The 21,413-nt window shown below is 39.7% G+C and overlaps 1 protein-coding gene across 3 annotated transcripts in view; it reads left to right on the forward strand.

The window, feature by feature from the left end:
- The first annotated feature begins 2,774 nt into the window (after positions 1–2,774).
- The window catches only part of YLPM1 (YLP motif containing 1), a 66,529-nt gene continuing 47,890 nt past the window's right edge, over positions 2,775–21,413 (forward strand). For 2 of the 3 annotated variants that reach the window (XR_003795890.1, XM_029237748.1), the window contains exons 1-4: positions 2,825–3,821; positions 13,179–13,415; positions 14,375–14,554; positions 15,768–16,762. Coding sequence is in view for 2 of the 3 variants with exons in the window: in XM_029237748.1 (XP_029093581.1) it covers positions 2,949–3,821; positions 13,179–13,415; positions 14,375–14,554; positions 15,768–16,762 (2,285 nt within the window). In the remaining variant the exon portion in view is untranslated. Of the gene's footprint in view, positions 3,822–13,178; positions 13,416–14,374; positions 14,555–15,767; positions 16,763–21,413 lie in introns of all 3 variants that reach the window. The other variant, XM_029237747.1, reaches the window with a different exon arrangement.

Here is a 21,413-nt window from a genome sequence, read left to right on the forward strand (position 1 = left end):
TCTCCTTCCCACTCTTAAAAACTTTAAAAAAAATTGTGAGGTACAAAACACAAACAGAAAACCACAAAGGATAAATTTACAGCTCAGTAAGTTTTAACAAAGCAAATATTTATGTAATTACCACTTGGTTCAAGAAACAGAACACCTAAAACCCTACTTGTGACCCCTCTTGGTCACTACACTTTTCCTTCTCCCCAAAGGCAGCCACTACCTTCCTTTTTTCTTTTCTTTTTTTTTTTTTTTTGGCCTCACTGTGTGGCATGCGGGATCTTAGTTCCCCAACCAGGGATTGAACCCATGCCCCCTGCAATGGGAGTGCAGAGCTCTAACCACTGGACCGCCAGGGAAGTCCTTACCTTCACTTTTAACATTATGATTTAATTTTGTCTATTTTTGAACTATATGTAAAGTCAATTTTACAGTAACTATTCTTTTGAACTTCCATCTTTCACAATTTTCTTGGTGGTACATTATTTTTGAATTATACGAACAGAAAAGTGCACAAATCAAAAGTGGTTCAGCTTGATGAACTTTTCATAAACTGACCATACCTATGTAACAAGCACCCAGATCGAGAAACAGCATTCGCAGCTCCCTTTCAGTCACTATCCCTCCACTGTCCTGAATTCTAACACTATATATAAATTTTGTCTATTTTTGAACTTATATATGTGAAAACATATAGTATATATTCTTTTCTGTCTAGCTTCTTTTGCTCAACATTGTGAGATTCATCTGAGTGGTTTCATGTACTTATAGATTATTCATTCTCTTTGGTGTTTTGTATTCCATTGTACAAATATACCACAATTTGATTACCTATTCTAGTGTAGGTAGACATTTGTGTTGTTTTCCAGTTTTCAGCCATTACAAATAATGTTGCTGTGAACATTCTTGTACATGCCTTCTGGTGAACATATATATGCATTTCTGTTGGTTATATGTTTAGGAGTGGGATTCCTGGGTCATAGGCTCTGGGGCTGTTCAGCTTTATTAGATAGTGCCAAATAGTATTTCAGAGTAGTCATCCCAATTTACACTCACACCAGCAGCATATGAGAATTCCATTTATTCCATTCTTTGGCTTGCAGCTGCATAACTCCATTTCTGCCTTCACCATCACATGGCATTCTCTCTGTGTGCTGTCTTCAAACGGCCATCTTATAAGGAGACCACTTGGGCCCATCCTACTCCAGTATGACTTCATCTTAATTAATTACACCTGGGACAACCCTATTTCCAAATAACGTCACATTCTGAGGTGCTGGGGGTTAGGATTTAAACATCTTTTTTTGGGGGGTGTGGGGGGGGACACAGTTCAACCCATAACAGACATGATAGCAGTGGACATCTGTTCTTGATCTCAGTGGGAAAACTTTCAACTTTTCAGCATTAACTGTGATGTTTGCTGTAGTTTTCTTAGTAAATACTCTGTATAAGATTAAGGAAGTTTCCTTTTACTTCTGGCTTGCAAATCTTTTTAAAAATCATAAATGGATATTGAAATTTATGAAATGAAAGAAAACATTCTTTTTCTGCATCTAATGAGATGATCATCTGATTTTCTCCTTGTCTGTTCTATAGTAAATTACATTTATTTTTATAGTTTTCAAAGAGAATTTCAATTGAAAATATTAAAATTACAAGTGGGATTTCTGAGTTGGGTAATGTTCTGTTTCTTGATCTGTACACAAGTGTGATTGGTTTGTGAAAATTCACTAAGCTGTACACTATGATTTGTAATTTTATGTATATACTTTATATTTCAATAAAAGCTAAAAGAAACACAGCTAAATTCCTATTTGAGAATGAAAAGCTTTTTCTTCCAAAGGAAACTTAGCTGCCCCACTTTCCGCTCACATCCACCTCCTATGAGAGGTGAAGATCTGGGTTATTAAGATGGAAGCAAGGTCAAACCTTTAAGTGGTGCACAACTGACACATTTACACACTTAATAGTCTCAGAGTTAGGTAGGTTTTTGTTTTGTTTTGTTTTCAGAATTCAGTGTGTATCAGCTTTGTTTTTCAGTGATTCTCTCAAGCCAAATGGGTTCATGTTTAGTATTACATGCGATTGGATTATTTTCTAAATCCAATCTGGTCCTCTCTAGACAATCTTGTTATCTGGCTTTTGCTACCTTTCCTTTGACTGATATTCTCCAACATAAAGCCTTCTGCATTGAATTATTCTAAAGAATTCCCTTTCTTCCCTTTTACAATACCTGCAGGAATTGATGTACTCTTACATTCTGTCTTCAGAATACATCTTCACAGATTTGTTCCTAATTGGATTTTCTGTTAGAATTGAATTAAGTCTATTCACTTAATTTGAGAAGAACTGACATCTTCATAATTTTTCCTCTTTTCATTCAGAACCATGGTAAACCTCTCCATTATTTCAAGTCTAATTTTATTCCACTCGGATATGAGTCTGTATAGTTCTGTAGTTTCCTTTATATAGATTCTGCGTATTCTTATTAGTGTTATTCCTACCTGCTTCATGTTTTTTTGTTGTTGTTGCTATTGTGAATGGAACCTTTTTTTTTTTTCCATTCAAAAGCGAACCCGTAGAGCGATAGGATCTCTACCACCGCTCTCAGCTGTGAGACTCTATGGTTCCTTGGCTATATAGGAACATTCAGCTCGCCCCTACATTATCCGAACCGGAAGGAAGGTGGCAACCGAGAGTCGCCAAGCAAAGGGCCGCTCTATCTTGCCTTTGTTCGCCTCTCGGTGGCTACTGCGCAGGCGTAATCGCCCCGGTACCGTCCCCACCTTCCCGGTCGCGGGCGCAGCTCGGTAGCGCCGGCGCACTGGCGCGCTCCGTTTACACGCTCCGGGGCCTGTAGGCGCCGCGAGTTCCGGCTGTCGCCGTCGCCGCCGCAGCTCCTGGAGGTCGGTTGCGACGCGTAACGACGCCGGGACGAGCGCTGCGCCTTCTTCTCCGATATGTACCCGAATTGGGGCCGGTATGGCGGGAGCAGCCACTATCCGCCGCCGCCGGTCCCGCCGCCACCGCCGGTGGCGCTTCCTGAGGCCTCGCCGGGGCCCGGGTACTCGAGCTCGACGACTCCCGCGGCCCCCTCCTCTTCTGGCTTCATGAGCTTCCGCGAGCAGCACCTGGCGCAGCTCCAGCAGCTGCAGCAGATGCACCAGAAGCAAATGCAGTGCGTGCTCCAGCCCCATCACCTTCCTCCGCCCCCCCTGCCGCCCCCGCCGGTGATGCCGGGGGGCGGCTACGGGGACTGGCAGCCACCGCCGCCGCCGATGCCCCCGCCACCTGGGCCGGCTCTCAGCTATCAGAAGCAGCAGCAGTACAAACACCAGATGCTCCACCACCAACGAGACGGGCCTCCTGGTTTGGTTCCCATGGAGCTGGATTCTCCCCCTGAATCTCCCCCAGTACCGCCAGGGTCTTACATGCCCCCGTCTCAATCTTACATGCCTCCACCTCAGCCACCACCCTCGTACTACCCCCCGGCCTCGTCTCAGCCCTACCTGCCTCCCGCTCAGCCGTCCCCTTCTCAGTCCCCACCTTCCCAGTCCTACCTGGCGCCCACCCCATCTTATTCTTCCTCTTCCTCCTCCTCGCAGTCCTATTTGAGCCATTCCCAGTCCTACTTGCCCTCTTCTCAGGCATCTCCTTCCCGCCCCTCCCAAGGCCATTCTAAATCCCAGCTGCTAGCTCCGCCACCGCCGTCCGCCCCTTCTGGGAATAAGACAACTGTCCAGCAAGAGCCTTTGGAGAGCGGGTCCAAGAACAAGAGTGCTGAACAGCAGCAAGCTGCCCCTGAGCCAGATCCCTCTACGATGACTCCACAGGTAAGAAAACATCTGCCCAAGCTGCGTCTCTCACCTAGAGGGCCCTAAGTGAGCAGGCCTGGGGGCTTTACCCAGTGCTTAGCCTAATTCCAACACACAATAACTGGCTAATTTACACTCCAGAGTATTCCATAAAAGTCAAAGGTCTGACATCCCAGCTTTTTAATTAGCTAAATGTGGATTATTAAATGAACAGTGTTTGAAGATATTTCTAGATACCAGAGTGATGGGGTGGCTCAAGAGTTACTTCTCAGATATATTCCTTGGTTTCCTTTGATCATGCTTCTAGGTTTTATTGCTGTTGCAAAGGGCTTTTTTGTTGTTGTTGTTTGATTGTAACTTAAACTAAAATTCTATTTTAGAGGCAGCATAAAAAAGAAGCTTCTCAAAGGGCTGACACCTGAAGTGCATATGAATCTTATGACCAGTTAGTTTCTTTAAAAGAAAATTAAGGGCCACTGATAGCTGTCAGCTTCCTGAATTAAGAAGTCTCAGCAAATGAAGGGTGGAAATCTTGTTCTAATCAGGAACATCCTAATTATGTTTGTAGATATATATGCAATACCTAGGGAAGTCTACATATTTGACCTTTTTGGGAATCTGTTGGTCATTTAAGGAACTGACCCATACATCCTGTTCTCACATCACTTAAAGGTAGTTTTAAGACATGACCAGTTTGCTGCATTGCATTGTTGTTACCATTTACTCCACAGTTAACAGCCTTGGAATTCGGCCAAGTTTTAAAAAAATGCTGGTGACATCTCTTCATTCATGAGAGAGCCAATCTTCTAAACTTCTCTTTCAAGTGATGCTTCCCTGTCAAAGATTGATAGGGTAGCAGTAATAAATGAATTCCTTTCTTAAGAAAGAAGATAAAATTAAAGTGGAAGAAATAATTTGTTTTGGTTTCTTAAAATAGACACTTTTAGCAATTAGTAATCTACATAGATTCCCTCATGAAAAAAGAGAATCGTTTAATCTACAAGCTCAGATTTACATATAAAGATTTCCAAAAGATATTATTCTAATTTTACAGTGGTTTGGCATTAGAAATTAAGAAGAGAAACAGGTTGTTTTTTTACATCTTTATTGTAGTATAATTGCTTTACAATGGTGTGCTAGTTTCTGCTTTATAACAAAGTGAATCAGTTATACATATACATATGTTCCCATATCTCTTCCCTCTTGCGTCTCCCTCCCTCCCACCCTCCCTATCCCACTCCTCTAGGTGGTCACAAAGCACCGAGCTGAAAACAGGTTGTTTTAAGTAAGCAAGATGTGGTGCTTGGCACATCATCAGGAGAAAACACTTGAGATGCTGGGGTAAAACAGTAGAATGAGAGATTCTGTTAGCTTACACCAAATTAGTACTATCCCATCAGGTTATTTCTCCAGATTCCTCCATTATAATAGAGATGGAATTTTTGCCCCCTTTACCACCCCACTCTGAGATTTCCAGTGCTTTTGTTGTCCAGCACTCTCAGAGTTAGTCCAAACCAAAATATGACATTTATATCCTCATCTCTACTGGACTTTTTCTGGCCTCTTAGACAAATGAATTGTTTTTTGGTAGTGGGGGATGGGGGGCGGGAATCAGACTGGTCCTTAATATGAATATTTAGCACGAACACTGTTTTTGTTTTTCTGCCTTTGTACCCTTGTCTATAGTGAGCTTCTTTTAGTGCTTTGACTATTCAGTGCCTCAAATTCTTTGATGAGAGCCGTAAAGAAAGTGGTGGAAGATGAGATTTGAGAGGTGGGAATGGGCCAGATCAAGAAGGCCCTTGCTAAGCCTCTTTAGGTTTTTTTTACCTCTCTCTAGAATTCATCCCAACTTCCTCAACCCTCTCTCCCCTCTTAACAGTTGTATTGATTTCGAGGCACATCTCAAATATCAGGGTCTCTATGAAGCTGTGCTTCAGCTTACCCGTGTGGTTTGGTTCTGTTCTTCAAATCTTAAGTCCCTTGCAGACAGGGACTGCCTCACTTACCTTTTTATCCCCTGTAGCACCTAGGCCAGTGTCTTGCCAATTTGTCAGCTCTCCACAAGGTTTTGTTGAATAAGATACAAGAGTTGTCGTGTTCTATACTTAGGATACTTTGGTTTATCAGGTGGTAAACACTTTCTTCATGCCAGTGCCAATCTCTGACAATTAACGCTTCTTTGTTGATTCATATTTTATTTTTGGAATATTTCATTAAAAATTTTTTTATGGTGAAAAATTTTAAACATGCACAAAAGTAGAGAAAATGGTATGATTCTCCCCATATACCCATCACTCAGATTCAACAGCTATCAAGATTTTGCCATGTATGCTTCACCTAGGCCTTTACTGTTGTTCTTTTTGTTTGTTTGTTTTGTTCTGTTTTGTTTTGCTTTTTGTGGTACGCGGGCCTCTCACTGTTGTGGCCTCTACCGTTGCGCAGCACAGGCTCCGGACGCGCAGGCTCAGCGGCCATGGCTCACGGGCCCAGCTGCTCCACGGCATGTGGGATCTTCCCAGACCGGGGCATGAACCCGTATCCCCTGCATCGGCAGGCGGACTCTCAACCATTGCGCCACCAGGGAAGCCCCTTTACCGTTGTTCTTGCTGAAATATTTTTAAATGAATCTTAGACCTCACATCATTTCCTTCCTACATTCTTAGACATTTTTTTAAAGGACTTTTTCTAAGGTAAACACGTTATAACACCTAACAAAATTAACAAGTTTCTATCATCTAATACCAGATCTGTTCAGATTTCCCCTATTGTCTCATCATACTAATAAAAATAATTCCTTGATATTATCCATGTTAAAATTCCCCTGTGGACTTAATAAAGTTTTGATGGTTTGTTCAAATTGGGATTCAATATAAACATTTTGGGGCAGAATAATTCTGTTGTGCGGCTGTCTTGTGCATTGTAGGATGTTTAGCAGCAACTCTGGCCTCTACCTGCTAGATGCCAGTAGCAGCCCCCAGTTGTGACTACCAAAAATGTTTCCAGATATTGCCAAATATCCCCTGGGGGGCAAAATCACTCTCACTTGAGAATCCCTGATTTAGGTCAGTCTCTCCTATTCGTTTCTCTACCCTTGCCATTGAGCTTGTTGAAAAATCTGTGTTAGTTATCCTGTAGAATGGCCCACGTCCTGGATTTGTCTGCTGTCTCGTTGGTGTCATTTGACTTGTTCCTCTCTCTCCCATGTTTTTTTTTGTAAACTAGGCATTAACTGTGCAACCTTCTTAGATTTAAGTTCACCTTTCTTTTGGCAAGTGTACTTCGTAACCTAGGTAGTGCTGTGTACTTCATTTGCATCCCATCAGGAGTCACTCAATGCCTGGTTGTCCCATAGTTAGTGGTGCCAAGATTGATCAAGGGGGGGTGACTGGTTTCTCCGCTGTAAAGCTTCCCATCAATCTTGAATCTAATATTTCATCTAGTGGTTCATCCGTTGATGGTCTTTGCTTGAGTAAATTATTTCTTTGTTAGAGGTTGCAATATGGTGATTTTTTTTTCTGCTGTTTCTTCTATATTTACCATAAGGAATTCTGTAAAGAAAAACTTTCACTCATGAACTAGGGCTGTTTGATTGGACATACAGTTAGCATAGAAAAGACAGGATAAGTGCTTGATATTCTTCCATTTAATTTCTAGTTTCCAGAGTAAAGTGGTGATATAATGGAATGTGTCTTTTTTGAAGAATTAACTCTTCTGTGTGTTTTAAAGGACTGGCTAGTTAAAATGCCTACTGGTCTTTTTTTTAATGAACTGTGATTTATTCTTTTATTCTTAAAACTTATTTAGGTAAAGCTGTTGACTTTGATTAGAGTTTTTAGTCACTATCTAATACTTAAATATATATTGAGTAACAACTGTGTGCCAAGAACTGTGCTTAGTACTGGAGATGAAATGGTGAACAAAATAGACAAGGTACCTGCCCTCATTCACTTGTTCCAATGCGGGGAAAAGACATTTAAAAAGTAATTGAAGACGTGTAAGGTGCTGTGGAATTATAAAATAGAAAATATCACTAGACCATTCCAGAAGGATTAGGAAAAGGTGAGCTTTTTTAAGCTCACCATTGTATTCACAGGGCCTTGCTCAGGGTCTAGCACATAGTAGGTGAACAATAAATATTTTTCAAATGATTGAATATAGCTGGGAGCTCTAACCTAATTGAAGAGACCTCCCTTTGCAAGTAATATTTAAATGAAACCTGAAGAATGGGTAGGAAATAACCAGATACGAGTTCAAAGAATTAAGTTCAGTAGGGCTTACTGAAGGTACAAACCAGGCCAGGGAGGACCTATGAAGACTTTATCCTAAGGGCAGTAGGAAGTCATTGAAGGATTTTATATAGGCAAATGTGACAGATTGGATTGTTTGAAAGTTCACACTGCTTTGGGGAGAGTGGAATCGAAAGGAGCAAGAGTGATTTAGAGAGAATAGTGAATAGAGTGATCCAGGCAAGAGTTAGTAGTGGCTTGGACTTGGATGGTGATGGAGGAGATGGAGAGAAGTGGAAAGACTGGAGAAATATTTTGGTGCTAGAATCCAGTTGGAGATTGAGTAGTAGTGGAGAGGGAGGCATCAAGGATGATTCCTGGGTTTCTGGGATAGGAAACTGGGTGGATGGTGGTTCCATATACTAATAACCTACAGGAGGGGGAAGAACAGGTCTGGGGAGGAAGGGGAAAATGATGAGTTAAGTTTTAGACTTACTGAGTTTAAGATCCTTGAGACATAAGATTCTAAATGGAGATGTCCAGTTAGAGGTTAGATACAGATCTGGAGTCTAGAAGTGAGATCTGGGAGACATAGACTTGTGAGTCATCAGCATAAAAATGGTATTTGAAGGCACAGAAATAGATGAGGTCTCCTGAAGAGTGTGTGTAGAGTAAGAATAAAGTTTAAAGGACATTGAGCCTAGCCCTGCAGAACCACAGTACCTAAGGGAACCAATGGGAAGAAAGGCCAAATAGGTAGATGGAAAATCAGGACAGTGCAGTGCCACAGAAGTGAAGGGAAGACTGTTTCTAGGAGGAGGGTGTAGTCAGCTGTGTTACTGCTGAGAGGTCAAGCAAGATGAAGATTGTGAGTTATCTTTTGCATTTACTGACATGTAGATTATTGTTGACCTTGGCAGGAGCAGTTTCATAGTGACTGAAGCCATATTGCATTGATTTGAGGAGTGATGGAAGGTGAGGAAATGGGGATGGTGAGTATAGACAACTCTTTTAAGAAGTTTGACTGAAGGAGAGAGAGAGAGAGAATGTGGGCAGGAGCTGGAGGAAGAGGCACAGTAAAGGAGTTTTTTTTTTTAAGATGGGACCTTAATTCCTGGAATAGAGTGTGAACTTCAAAAATGTTGAAAATAAATATATTTTAAATAAATTTAAAAAATGGAAATCCATTTCATTATTTTACCAAGTCCCCCCTCCCCATCCCACTTGCTTTAGGATATGACATTGAACATGTAATGTTACAGGCATTTATCCTAATCAACCTGGACAGGAAAGGCAACCTTTCAAAATTAATCTTTAAAACATCACACACATAGACACATGTGTTCATTCATTCATTCATCCATTCATTCATTCATCCTCTCTCTCTCTCTCCCTGTCCCTCCTTCTTTATATTTCCCTACTTGGAGAATCTTTTAGTACCTAGTTCCTTACTGTACTGGTAGCAAGTGGTCAGTAAATACTTGCTGAATTAATTAGCATCTTTTTTGGTATTTATGACAGATACATCCTTACTTTTTAACTCTATTCAATCTCTTTTTTTTTTTTTGTGGTACACGGGCCTCTCGCCGTTGTGGCCTCTCCCGTTGCGGAGCACAGGCTCCGGACGTGCAGGCTCAGCGGCCATGGCTCACGGGCCCAGCCACTCCGCGGCATGTGGGATCCTCCCGGACCGGGGCACGAACCCGTGTCCCCTGGATTGGCAGGCGGACTCTCAACCACTGTGCCACCAGGGAAGCCCTATTCAATCTGTGCCACCAGGGAAGCCCTATTCAATCTCTTTGTGAATGTGACATTTACTGTGATTTTCCTCTACCTATGAACTAACATCCCATATGAGATGGAGTTGTCTGATATAATGGGACATTCAGAAGAACTGGCTACTATTTCAGCTTCATTAGCAAGTCCAGGCAGGTTTTATTCCTTTTTAAAATAGAGATAAAGCAACCTTCTCTGGGGTCACTGAGGACATTTCTGAATGATTTCATCATTATTCATTTGCAGAGCTTTAAAAATGTGCCAAAGCCTCGTCCTAGGATTGAATTAGATCTGGTTTCTGCTTATTGGGTTCATATTAAATAGAAATTGATCTGCAGTGCATACTGTTAGTAAATCAACAAGTACTTGAGCTCCTAACACGGTTCTTAACCTTAGACTAGGTCTAAGACAAAGATAGAAAGCGCAAGAATAAGGAATAAGGTGGGTATAAATTGATAAGGAATCTAGACCTGAATAATCTTCCTATCTATAGTCACTGGCTTCTAGTTTATGAAAGATAGTTTGCATCTTTGTATGTTTTGGTGATGCTTTCAAAGTAACTTAAAAAAAAAGGAAACTTTTAACTTCTACTTGAAAGAGTTTATTAATTATTTAAAGCTAAAAAACAAGCCTGTTGCTGTTTTCAGTATTTTCATACAATAATGGAAGAAAGTTGAAAATGTTCTAATACCACATAATTGTTGACTATCATGAACAGTGTGTTGGTTTTTTTCTTTTTTTTTCATGTTGAATAGTAAAAGTAATTATATTTCAGGAACTGATGATTACGTGTATGATAATTAAAAACAGAAAAACCGAGTCATGACCCAAACTTCAGGATGGAGTTAGTGAGATGGAATTTACTCTTCCAAAGGGATGTAGCAAGTTTCAGGTCATAGAAATTAGTAGCCTAGAAGGGAAGTCTTTAGCTGATCAGCAACTATTTATTGACATTCTACTGTGTGTTCCAGCACTATGCTTAAGCACCAGACAGGATATGAGAAAAGCATGAAACACCTCTCTCCCAAGACAGTTACTTTCTGCAAATGAGAAAACAGATAACAAGACCGTATGTTTCATGAGAAAAGAGTATCATGTATATTTGCATGTGGAAAATTGGAGAGGATATACAGTAAAATAGTAACAATATAGGAAATCCTGGTTATCCAGAGATAATGAATCTCAGTGAGTGCAAGTAAAATGAATCCATTTAACACAAGGACCAAAAGTTTATTGTAAAAAGTAAAAAATTTTATTTGGGACACAATCTTGAAAAATAAAGCTCAAAAATCATAAAGAACGGCTGAGTCTTAGAGTTTATAAAGAATAAATTGTAGATTAGGTTTCTGTACTATAATTTTTGTGACAAAATTGTGTGACAACACTATATTATCATCATTTATTTCATTTTTGAATATGTTGAAAAAATATTTTAGGGATTTATACATTTTTCCAAGGGCTGTTTTTCAACATTTGATATTCATGTCATTCTCTTTTGCAGTTCCTATTATAAAAATTATTTTTGGTTGTTAACTGGTAGTACTTCTGCTAGATCCTGCATCTTTATAATTGTAATAGAAGTGTATGCTATTGTTTTTGTTTTTGTTTATATGCTGTTGTTAATTATAGAAGTATATAGGGCAGTTCATTAGTGAATATTTTAGTGTTATGACAACTTTTTTTTCCTTATGCCACCTTGTAACCATGGGGAATTATATAGTGAACACTGGGATAATGAAGATCCTGTAGTTACTTCTGAGTGGTGAGATTTTTTTAAATTGATTTTAATTATTGCTTATTTGTAGTCGAGTCTCTTTATTTGAGGTATTTATATTTTATAAAGTTGTCAAGAACACTGAATTAGTGAATACTGAACGACTGCTCCTAGGGGAAGTGCAGGGTTAGGTTCCTGTGTGCCTTTGGTCACATTTTCTTCAACCAGTCAATACATAACTTTGTTTTATATGCGTTTCTGTTTAAAAACAAATTATTTAATGTATATTGTTGATTCATTAACATTGAACTCACAGCCAACAGCACTATAACACATGCCTGAAAGAAGCTTATCCAACACAAGTATTTTCTTCTTAAGGCACATCATAGCGTTCTCGCACTTAGGAATACTAGACAGCACTTCAGCACAATGCTTGGGGCCATTTTAAACAGCAAAGTCTTCAACCAAAAAGTACAGAAATGTGAAAAATGTGGCCCTAAATAGACTTTGAAAAGAACACTTATTTACAATATAAGAGCTAAACAAAAAGGCAGAGCATGGCCGTGTTCTGCCTCAGACAGGAACGTGCAAGTCAGATAACTAATTTTTTGCCCATCTACGCGTGTCCATAAATCACTGTGAAAGTTCCCTGAGTGTTGATTTTGGAGTTAGAAATAAATTTTAGCAAGTTGGCAAATTCACAAATACAGAATCCATGAATAATCAGGATAGGCTGTATCTTCTAATTTTTTTCCACATTAAACTTATTATTGTGGTAATTTTTAGAAAGTGGAAGCACAAAATAAGCTTCCAGAAAATCAAATTACAGTATAACTTGGAAGACAAAGTGAAACTTTTAAAATAAATAGAAAGCATTCTAAAACACAATGTATTTTCATTTATGTATATATACCTGGGTATGGCAAGATTAATGATACAGCAGGTGTTTAAAAGAGGGAGGGATACTGCAGAAGAGAAGACAGAGAGAAGAGGTAGGACTATTTATTATATTCATTAATCACGAGACCCCCGTGGATAAAACTGAACCACCTAAAGGCAAATTAAAAACAATAGCTATGAATACTGAAAAGATTTACTCTGATCTTTTATCAGAAAGACTACTCTCACCTCCAAAAGCATGTTTTTTTAATGAGAATAGAGAAGTATGTTGAATTAACATGTATGGTTTAATTTAAATATATAAATTTAGGGGAGGAATTGAAAGATCATGTTTATTTATTTGCCTTTCTCAGTTCAGGTTTGCCTTTTCGTATATATAAATACATGAACACAGACACAAGTGTAGCTCCCTGTCAAAACCAAGTTGCAGATATACAGGATTGTCAATTAAAATTCTTTTTAAAAATTTTTTTAATTTAATTTAATTAATTTTTTATACTGCAGGTTCTTATTAGTCATCCATTTTATACACATCAGTGTATACATGTCAATCCCAATCTCCCAATTCATCACACCACCACCACCACCCCCGCCACTTTCCCCCCTTGGTGTCCATACGTTTGTTCTCTACATCTGTGTCTCTGTTTCTGCCCTGCACACCGGTTCATCTGTACCATTTTTCTAGGTTCCACATATATGCGTTAATATACGATATTTGTTTTTCTCTTTCTGACTTAAAAATGGTTTCTGTTGTAGGAACAGCAGCAGTACTGGTATCGACAGCACCTGCTTAGTTTGCAGCAGAGGACAAAAGTGCATTTGCCGGGACACAAAAAGGGTCCTGTTGTAGCAAAGGATGCAGCTGAGCCGGTAAAGGAAGAAGTTACTGTACCTGCCACCAGCCAAGTACCAGAACCCCCTCCATCGGAGGAGCCCCCATTACCACCCCCTAATGAGGACGTACCACCTCCTCTCCCACCTGAGGAACCCCAGGTAACCATGAAGTTAATTACTTGGTATTTATTAAGTTGTTCCGTTTTTTTCTGATTCATATATATATGTACCTTTGTTATATATAAATGGATATATATTTTCATTTTTTTTTTTAAGTGCATGTAAAATTTCATTTGTGGAATAGTCAGATGTGTGCCATATCGGGTTTAGAAAAGGCATTTTTTCATCGTTTAAGTGAGAGTGAAGAATTAGACACTCTTCTGAATTGAGTGTCTCTAAGCACTAAAGGGATGCAAGGGTGGGTGTTTTCATATTGGCAGCACAGGGCAATAATTAAGAGATTGAGCTTTTATTGTCAAACTGCCCAGGCTGTAGTCCAGGCATTGCTACTTGCTGGTGGTGACTCTGAGCAAGTTAGTTAACCATTCTATGCTTCAATTTCCTCATCTACAAAATGGGCATATTCAAATAGTAGCTTTCTTATTGAGCTATTAAAGCATTAAATGTGATAATCCTTGTTGCTTAGCATACTGACTGGCACATGGAAAGTTCTCACATTGGTCCAAAGGTCATTGTTCTCCCAAGAGCCTTATATGGAAACGTTAATGAAACATGATGATTACACGGTAGGCAGCTGGTGAAAAGTGACTAAGGTGAAAAAAGAGATTTCTCATATAGTGAAAAGGATAGTAACTGTGGATTGACTTTCTGCTGGGGAAATGGTTATCCTATTTAGGAACAGTGAGGTGATTATTCTCGTAAAGACCGTGGGATTTATAAATTCCTTTGTATTAGTATCCATGATCACAGTATAGATAGAACTAAGTATTTTATCTAAGGATAGAATAGCTTTTCTCACAGTTGCAGGGATTCTGGACTTTATAACACAATACTATTACAACATAATACTTTATAAAATATTCAGGTTTCTTATAAATTTGGTTGCTGTTTATGACTTAGAAAAAGGAAAAAAACTGTACCCTCTCTTTTATCTTTAGTCTGAGGACCCAGAAGAAGACGCCAGGTTAAAACAGTTGCAGGCTGCAGCAGCACACTGGCAGCAGCACCAGCAGCATCGAGTTGGCTTCCAGTATCAGGGAATAATGCAGAAGCACACTCAGTTACAGCAGATCCTACAACAGTACCAGCAGATTATACAGCATCCACCACATATACAGGTGAGTGCTTCCTCAGTTCCTCAGCCACATGGGAAATTGCCCCAGGATGTTAAAGGGATTTGTTTCTCATGAAAGAGATTTAAGTATGAAGAAGGAAAGATATCAGATGTTTCGCCTGGAGTGCCCAAGTAGGTATTTGTCACATTACTAGGGGCTTGGAAATGTGGTATTGTGAAAATGGCCTTGGGGAAGGGCAGGTATAGTGGAATCTTCTGATCATGTTAACCCAGGCAGATGTTAGAGTACTGTTGCTAAGGGATTTAAGAACCAGGGCTTCTTACAGACTCACAGACATAGAAACAAACTTATGGTTATCAAAGGGGAAAGCAGGGGGAGGGATAAATTAGGAGTTTGGAGTTAACAGATACACACTACTATATATAAAATAGATAAACAACAAGGACTTAACTGTATAGCACAGGGAGCTATATTCACTCTCTTACAATAACCTATAATGGAAAAGAATGTGTGTGTGTGTGTGTATATGGTTTTTTTTTTTTTTTTTTTGCTGTACACCTGAAACTAACACAGTATTGTAAATCAACTATACTTCAATTTAAAAAAAAAAAAAAAGGAATTCCCTGGTGGTCCAGTGGTTAGGACTCTGTGCTTTCACTGCTGAGGGCGCGGGGTTCAATCCCTGGTCGGGGAACTAAGGTCCTGTAAGCCGCGCAGAGTGGCCAAAAAAAAAAAAGAAGAAGAACCAGGGCTTCTTATGTCGCTTCAAGGTAACCTGTGTTTTTGCCTGAAAAGCACTGCAGTAACAAGCAGAAATCCATCAGCAAGATCAAAGCAACCACCACAAAAAACCTAAGCAAATGCACCACAAAAGATGAAGTGACTTAGATACTTGTTTGTCTTGTATCTGTGAGGTATAAACTTATGTCTGTATGTCTATAACAGATCGTTTTCAATAGTAATATTTAAAGTGACCCATAGTAGTAATAAAAACTTGAAAAATACTTATCCCTGAGACAGCTATTTGCTTTAGTGTTTGGTAGATTTTTTCCAACTCAGTGATAACATATAAATAAGTCAAAGGGAGAAAGGCGAATGATCATCATGGAAAGGATTTAACAAGCTTATCCTTAGCCTCCCAAAGTCTTGTGTTCTAATTTCCTAAGGCTGCAAATGCCCTTGATTCATTAATATTTTAACTTATTAATTTTCTTATATGAATGTCTTGAAATAATTTTTATCCCTTTATTTGTAGACCATGTCTGTAGATTTGCAGATGCGGCATTATGAGATGCAGCAGCAGCAGTTTCAACATCTCTACCAAGAATGGGAGCGAGAGTTTCAGCTGTGGGAGGAACAGCTTCATTCCTATCCTCATAAAGATCAGCTTCAGGAGTATGAGAAGCAATGGAAAACATGGCAGGGACATATGAAAGCCACTCAGACCTATCTCCAGGAGAAAGTCACTTCATTTCAGAACATGAAGAACCAGTATATGGGGAACATGTCCATGCCGCCACCTTTTGTCCCATATTCTCAGATGCCTCCACCTCTACCAACAATGCCTCCTCCGGTATTGCCTCCATCATTGCCACCACCAGTGATGCCCCCTGCCCTGCCTGCTTCAGTGCCACCACCTGGCATGCCCCCACCTGTGATGCCACCTTCTCTACCAACCTCTGTGCCCCCACCTGTGATGCCTCCATCTCTCTCTTCTACAGGGCCACCACCAGTTCTACCCCCGCCTTCCCTCTCTTCTGCAGGGCCGCCACCAGTTCTTCCCCCACCGTCTCTCTCTTCAACAGCGCCTCCACCTGTTATGCCCCTCCCACCATTATCTTCAGCCACACCTCCTCCAGGAATACCTCCCCCTGGAGTTCCACAAGGGATACCTCCTCAGTTAACAACAGCCCCAGTTCCACCAGCCTCCAGTTCTCAGAACTCACAAGTTCCAGAGAAACCTAGACCAGCACTGCTTCCCACTCCTGTGTCTTTTGGTTCAGCCCCACCCTCAACTTACCATCCTCCATTGCAATCAGCCATTGGCCCATCTGAACAAGTGAATTCTAAAGCTCCACTGAGCAAGTCTGCTCTGCCGTACAGTTCATTCTCATCTGAGCAAGGACTTGGGGAGCCTTCAGCTGCTCCATCTCAGCCAATCACTGCAGTCAAGGACATGCCAGGGAGGTCAGGTGGATTGCTTCCAGATCCTCCTAGAAGCAGTTACTTGGAAGGTCCAAGAGGCCCAAGGTAGGTCTGCCTTTTTTTTGGGAGCGGGTGGGGAGTGGGGGTGTGGTGGTTTTGCTGCTTTGCTGATACAGGCTGAGTAGGCTTTTATGTTCTCTTTGTACTTTTATATACATTCCTGGTTTACAGTTAATAATGTTAGTGTTGTTCACTTATTAGACATGACATAATGAAATCTAGAAATGGCAACATGCCCCCCTTTCTTTGATGTCATTGCTTTTATCCTGTATGTAGTGATTTTAGTCCAGGATGAATGTAGTGGTTTAGAGTAATGCTTATCAATTCCTTAGCTTCAGAAGCAATTTTTATTAGATTTATTGATCTTTTTTGCTTTTTGTTTATGTAACAAATAACTGGATTGGTAGCTTTCTGTGACATAATATGCCAGCTGTTGGAGATAAAAATGAATAAGCATCTAGTGAAATAAGGTAATGGAATTTAGTGTAAGGGTAAATAGGACTTTTATTTTATCCATTTGTTCAGCAAATATTTATTAATATTTGTGCCTCCAGCAGTGAATGTAGCATAACAGACACAATCCCTGCCCCCATGGAACTTTATCCTTTATATTTTCCTCAGTTTAGGAGATGTTTTTCTTTTGTTTGAACCACATTTTTTAGAAAAGCACACAAAACATTTACTAGTAGTTTCTAAATTTTTTCTTTTACCTTTTAAAAGGTGTTAAATTTGTTTTTCCAAGTTTGTAAAAATATTTTTTCCCCAAGTTGGCCTAAATGATAATTTTCTTATAGAAAAATATTTTCAATCAGATTTTTTTCCAATTGGAAATTGTACTGGAAATACTCCTTATACAAAATTTAGACAGGACGGGAAAGTATTGAAAAAATGTAAAAGTCACCTAATTCTACTATCTGGAGGTAATAATTTTTAAAACATATGTCATAAAAAATTGAAGCAGGGCTTCCCTGGTGGCGCAGTGGTTGAGAGAGTCCGCCTGCCGATGCAGGGCACACGGGTTCGTGCCCCGGTCCGGGAGGATCCCACATGCCGCGGAGCGGCTGCGCCCGTGAGCCATGACCACTGAGTCTGCGCATCCGGAGCCTGTGCTCCGCAACGGGAGAGGCCACAACACTGAGAGGCCTGCGTACCGCAAAAAAAGAAAAAAAAAAAAAAAAAAAATTGAGGCATACTAAGTGTATTATTTTGTAACTTGGTTTTTCCACTTGTCAGCATTGGTTAGTTTTCCATCTCAGTGTTGATGGATCTACATCATCATTTTAAATTTGAACCTAATTTCAATATTTGAAAACAAAATATATTTTTTATTTGTTCTCCAAGTTTATATTCAGAAAACAGAACTCCATCCAAAAATGAAAGCTAATTAAAGGCAATTAACGTGAATTCCGCTGAGTACCAGAAGCCTTGTCAGAAGCTTTGCATACATTATCCCATGGAGTCTTCTCGACAACCTGTGAACTTGGTAGTTTCATACCCTACATTTACCCTTTACAAACTGGGGCTGAGAGGATTGGATAACTTGCTCAGGATCATGTAGGTGGGCGAGTAGAGCGTAAGTCCACATAGTGGGAGCTGAGTCCAGAGGGTCCCCAGAGCAAGAGCACTAGTTAAACACTGTGTTTAACGCCATGATTCAGTGATGTTCATCCTGTCAGTGATTACAAGTGCATTTGTAGTCCTGATTTATTTGGCATGTGTTTCATCTTGATTTGAATTCCTGCTTATCTCCTGGATTGAGCATTACCTTTTAGATACGGTAACTGATTTGCTATATGAGAAGTACGTTCTTATAACCTCATAAAACATAGATTTCCTGCTCCCTTTTTTCTGTCATAATAATGTTTTCTCTCTTTTGCCTACCAAATCTTGACTTTGTAAATTTAGGACCTACTTTAACTTTTTTTCTTTTGCCTCAGGGTACAGTTAATAATTTCAGTGCTAGGAGGATCTTAGCAGTTACCTAGTGCAACTTGCCCTCTATATAGCAACTCACCTTTGTGTTGCATTTTGTCATCCTAGGTCTTGCACATATTATCTCATTTATTCCTCTCAGTGATCTCATGAAGTAAATGGATAAGGGGAGCTGAGATTTGGAGAGGTTATAAATAAATTGCCCCGGATGACACGGCAAATAAATGGTTGAGTTGGGGTTAGAATCCAGGGCCTTCTGACCCACTCTTAAGTCCACTGTGCTTCCTGTGACAACCAGCTGATGAGCTCTGCTTGAGCGTTGGCACTGTGATAAGGAGCACTGCCCCACGAGGTGCTGACAGTTTTACAGAAATTGTATTTCTTACATTGAACATAAATGTGTTGCCTTGACTTCTGCCTGTTGATTCTAGATCTGCCTGTGTGGTGCAACACGTAATGATTTACCCTGTCCCTCTTCTACAGTGTATGCTGCCGTTGTTTAAAGACCATCCTCTTGTCTCCCTCCACCCACCTTAACCATTCTGCTGTGCCATCGCATAAACTGAAGTTCTCTTCATATTAACGTCGGTGCTAGCTTTGTCCTGCTATATTGTTCACTGTCCTTTTTTTTAAAAAAAATTTATTGATTGATTATTTGGCTGCGCTGGGTCTTAGTTGCAGCACTCAGGATCTTCGTTGTGGCGTGCGGGATCTTTTTAGTTGTGGCATGTGGTATCTAGCTCTCTGACCAGGGATCGAACCTGGGTCCCCTGCATTGGGAGCGTGGAGTTTTAACTGCTGGACCACCAGGGAAGTCCCTGTTCACTGTCCTTTGAAGGGCCTTTGGTTTGTCAGTCTCTTTCAGAATGAACACTTACTTCAGATGGAGAAAGACCATAGGCCTATTACTAACTTTGTTATAAAAATGTACTTATATAGCTGAACAAATTGCTTTTTCTTGGGGGGTGGGGTCAGTACTCTCACAGTGTTGACTCATGTTGAGCTTAACATCAATTTGGCCAGCCAGGTCTTTTTCACCTTACTGTTATTAAGCCAGTTCTCTGTCACCCTGAACTTGTACAGTTTTTTGTCTTGTGTTCTTTTTTTTTTCTAAGACTTTACATTTCATCTAGTTAGGTTTGGGCCTGCATTCTAGTCTGCTGAATCTTCACGAATGGAGATTACACTGTTTTTAGATATGAGATATCCCTTTCTGGCTTTTTCCACCTGCAGCTTTGATAAGGATGGCATATTTTGTCCTTGAATTGTATCCTGCTCACATTTCTACCTTGGTTTTTTTTTTTTTCCTACCTTGTTTTAAAAACCTTTCCCTGATCTAGCTGTGTCATTGCCATTTCTATTACCCTTCTACTTCTTTTGTTCACTTAGCCCATGTAAAGTATAGTTTGTGACTGTTGCCCAGGCATGGTTGTTCTTGTTTTTTTTTTTTAACCTTTGTTACGTGGGAGAAAAAGAGATCAGTGGGAAGCCGGTCAGTGAGTAAAAGAGACTGAGGTAAGAATAATCCACACTATTAAGAAAACTTGTGAATTTCCTTTATTAGTTGAATTCAGAGTTTGCTATATATATAACATACGGTAAGCCACTCTAGTTTGTGTGTGTGTGTGTGTGTGTGTGTGTGTGTGTGTTGTTTCTTAAACAAAGCTGGGTAGAAAAACAAGAACTGAGAATACAGTTAACTGACTTACCAATTACGCACTGTTAAATAAAGTACTGGAAATTACTTTGAGTTTTTTGAAAAATCCAGATTTAGGCTGCTTTCTAAAAACTGAAGGTTTTCAAAAAGTCAAGTGACATAAATGCATCATATGTAAGTAGCATACCACATTGTTGAGCATCTGGGGCAGCTTTTTGAAACTGTTTATATGTGTATGTATCATTGGATTCATCAAGTCTTGTAGAAGACTACCACAGCTCCAATAAACTGTCATGTTAGTAGATGCTGGTTTCCAAGAATCTTTTATTTTCAATAATAAAACTTATTGAAGAGGAACATACAGAGATGTGCACAATCATAAGTGTACAGCTTAGTAAATTTTCACAGATACACCTGTGTTATCGCGACTCAGATTAAGAAACAGAAATTAACAGTGTCTGAGAAGTGCCACTCATGCCCCTTCCCATTTTTCCTCATCCCAAAGATAGCCACTATTCCAACTTTTTACACAGTAGATTAGTTTTGCCTATTTTTGAACTTTATATAAATGGACTCATGCTGTATGTACTCTTGAGTCTGGCTTCTTTCACTTAACATTATATTATTGTGAGATTCATCCATGTGTGTAGCTGTAGTTTGTTTCATTCTCATTTCTTTACAGTATTTTATTGTACGAATATACCACAATCTGTTTATCCATTTCAACATTAATGGTCATTTAAGTTTTTGGTGGTTATTATGAAAAACATTGCTTTGTGTCTTTGGTGCTATGTATGTCCCTTTAGGGGTGTGTGTGTGTGTGTTTGTATTTAATTTTGTTTAGATATATGCCAAGGATGGGAATTGCTTGGTCATAAGAGTACGAATATGTTCTGCTTTGATAGATATTGTCAAACAGTTTTCCAAAGTGGTTGTGTCAGTTTACACTCTCACCACCAGTGTTTCTGTATTCCAGTTTTCTTGTATCCTCATTAGTACTTGGTGTTATTAAACTTTAAAATTTTAGCAATCTTGGTGTATGTCTAGTGGTATTGTAATATAGCTTTAATTTATATTTCCCTGATGACGAATGAGATTGACTTCCAT

The sequence above is a fragment of the Monodon monoceros genome, unplaced genomic scaffold, assembly GCF_005190385.1.
Source record: "Monodon monoceros isolate NGI ecotype Baffin Bay Population unplaced genomic scaffold, NGI_Narwhal_1 Super_Scaffold_21, whole genome shotgun sequence".
NCBI classification, from domain to species: domain Eukaryota; kingdom Metazoa; phylum Chordata; class Mammalia; order Artiodactyla; family Monodontidae; genus Monodon; species Monodon monoceros.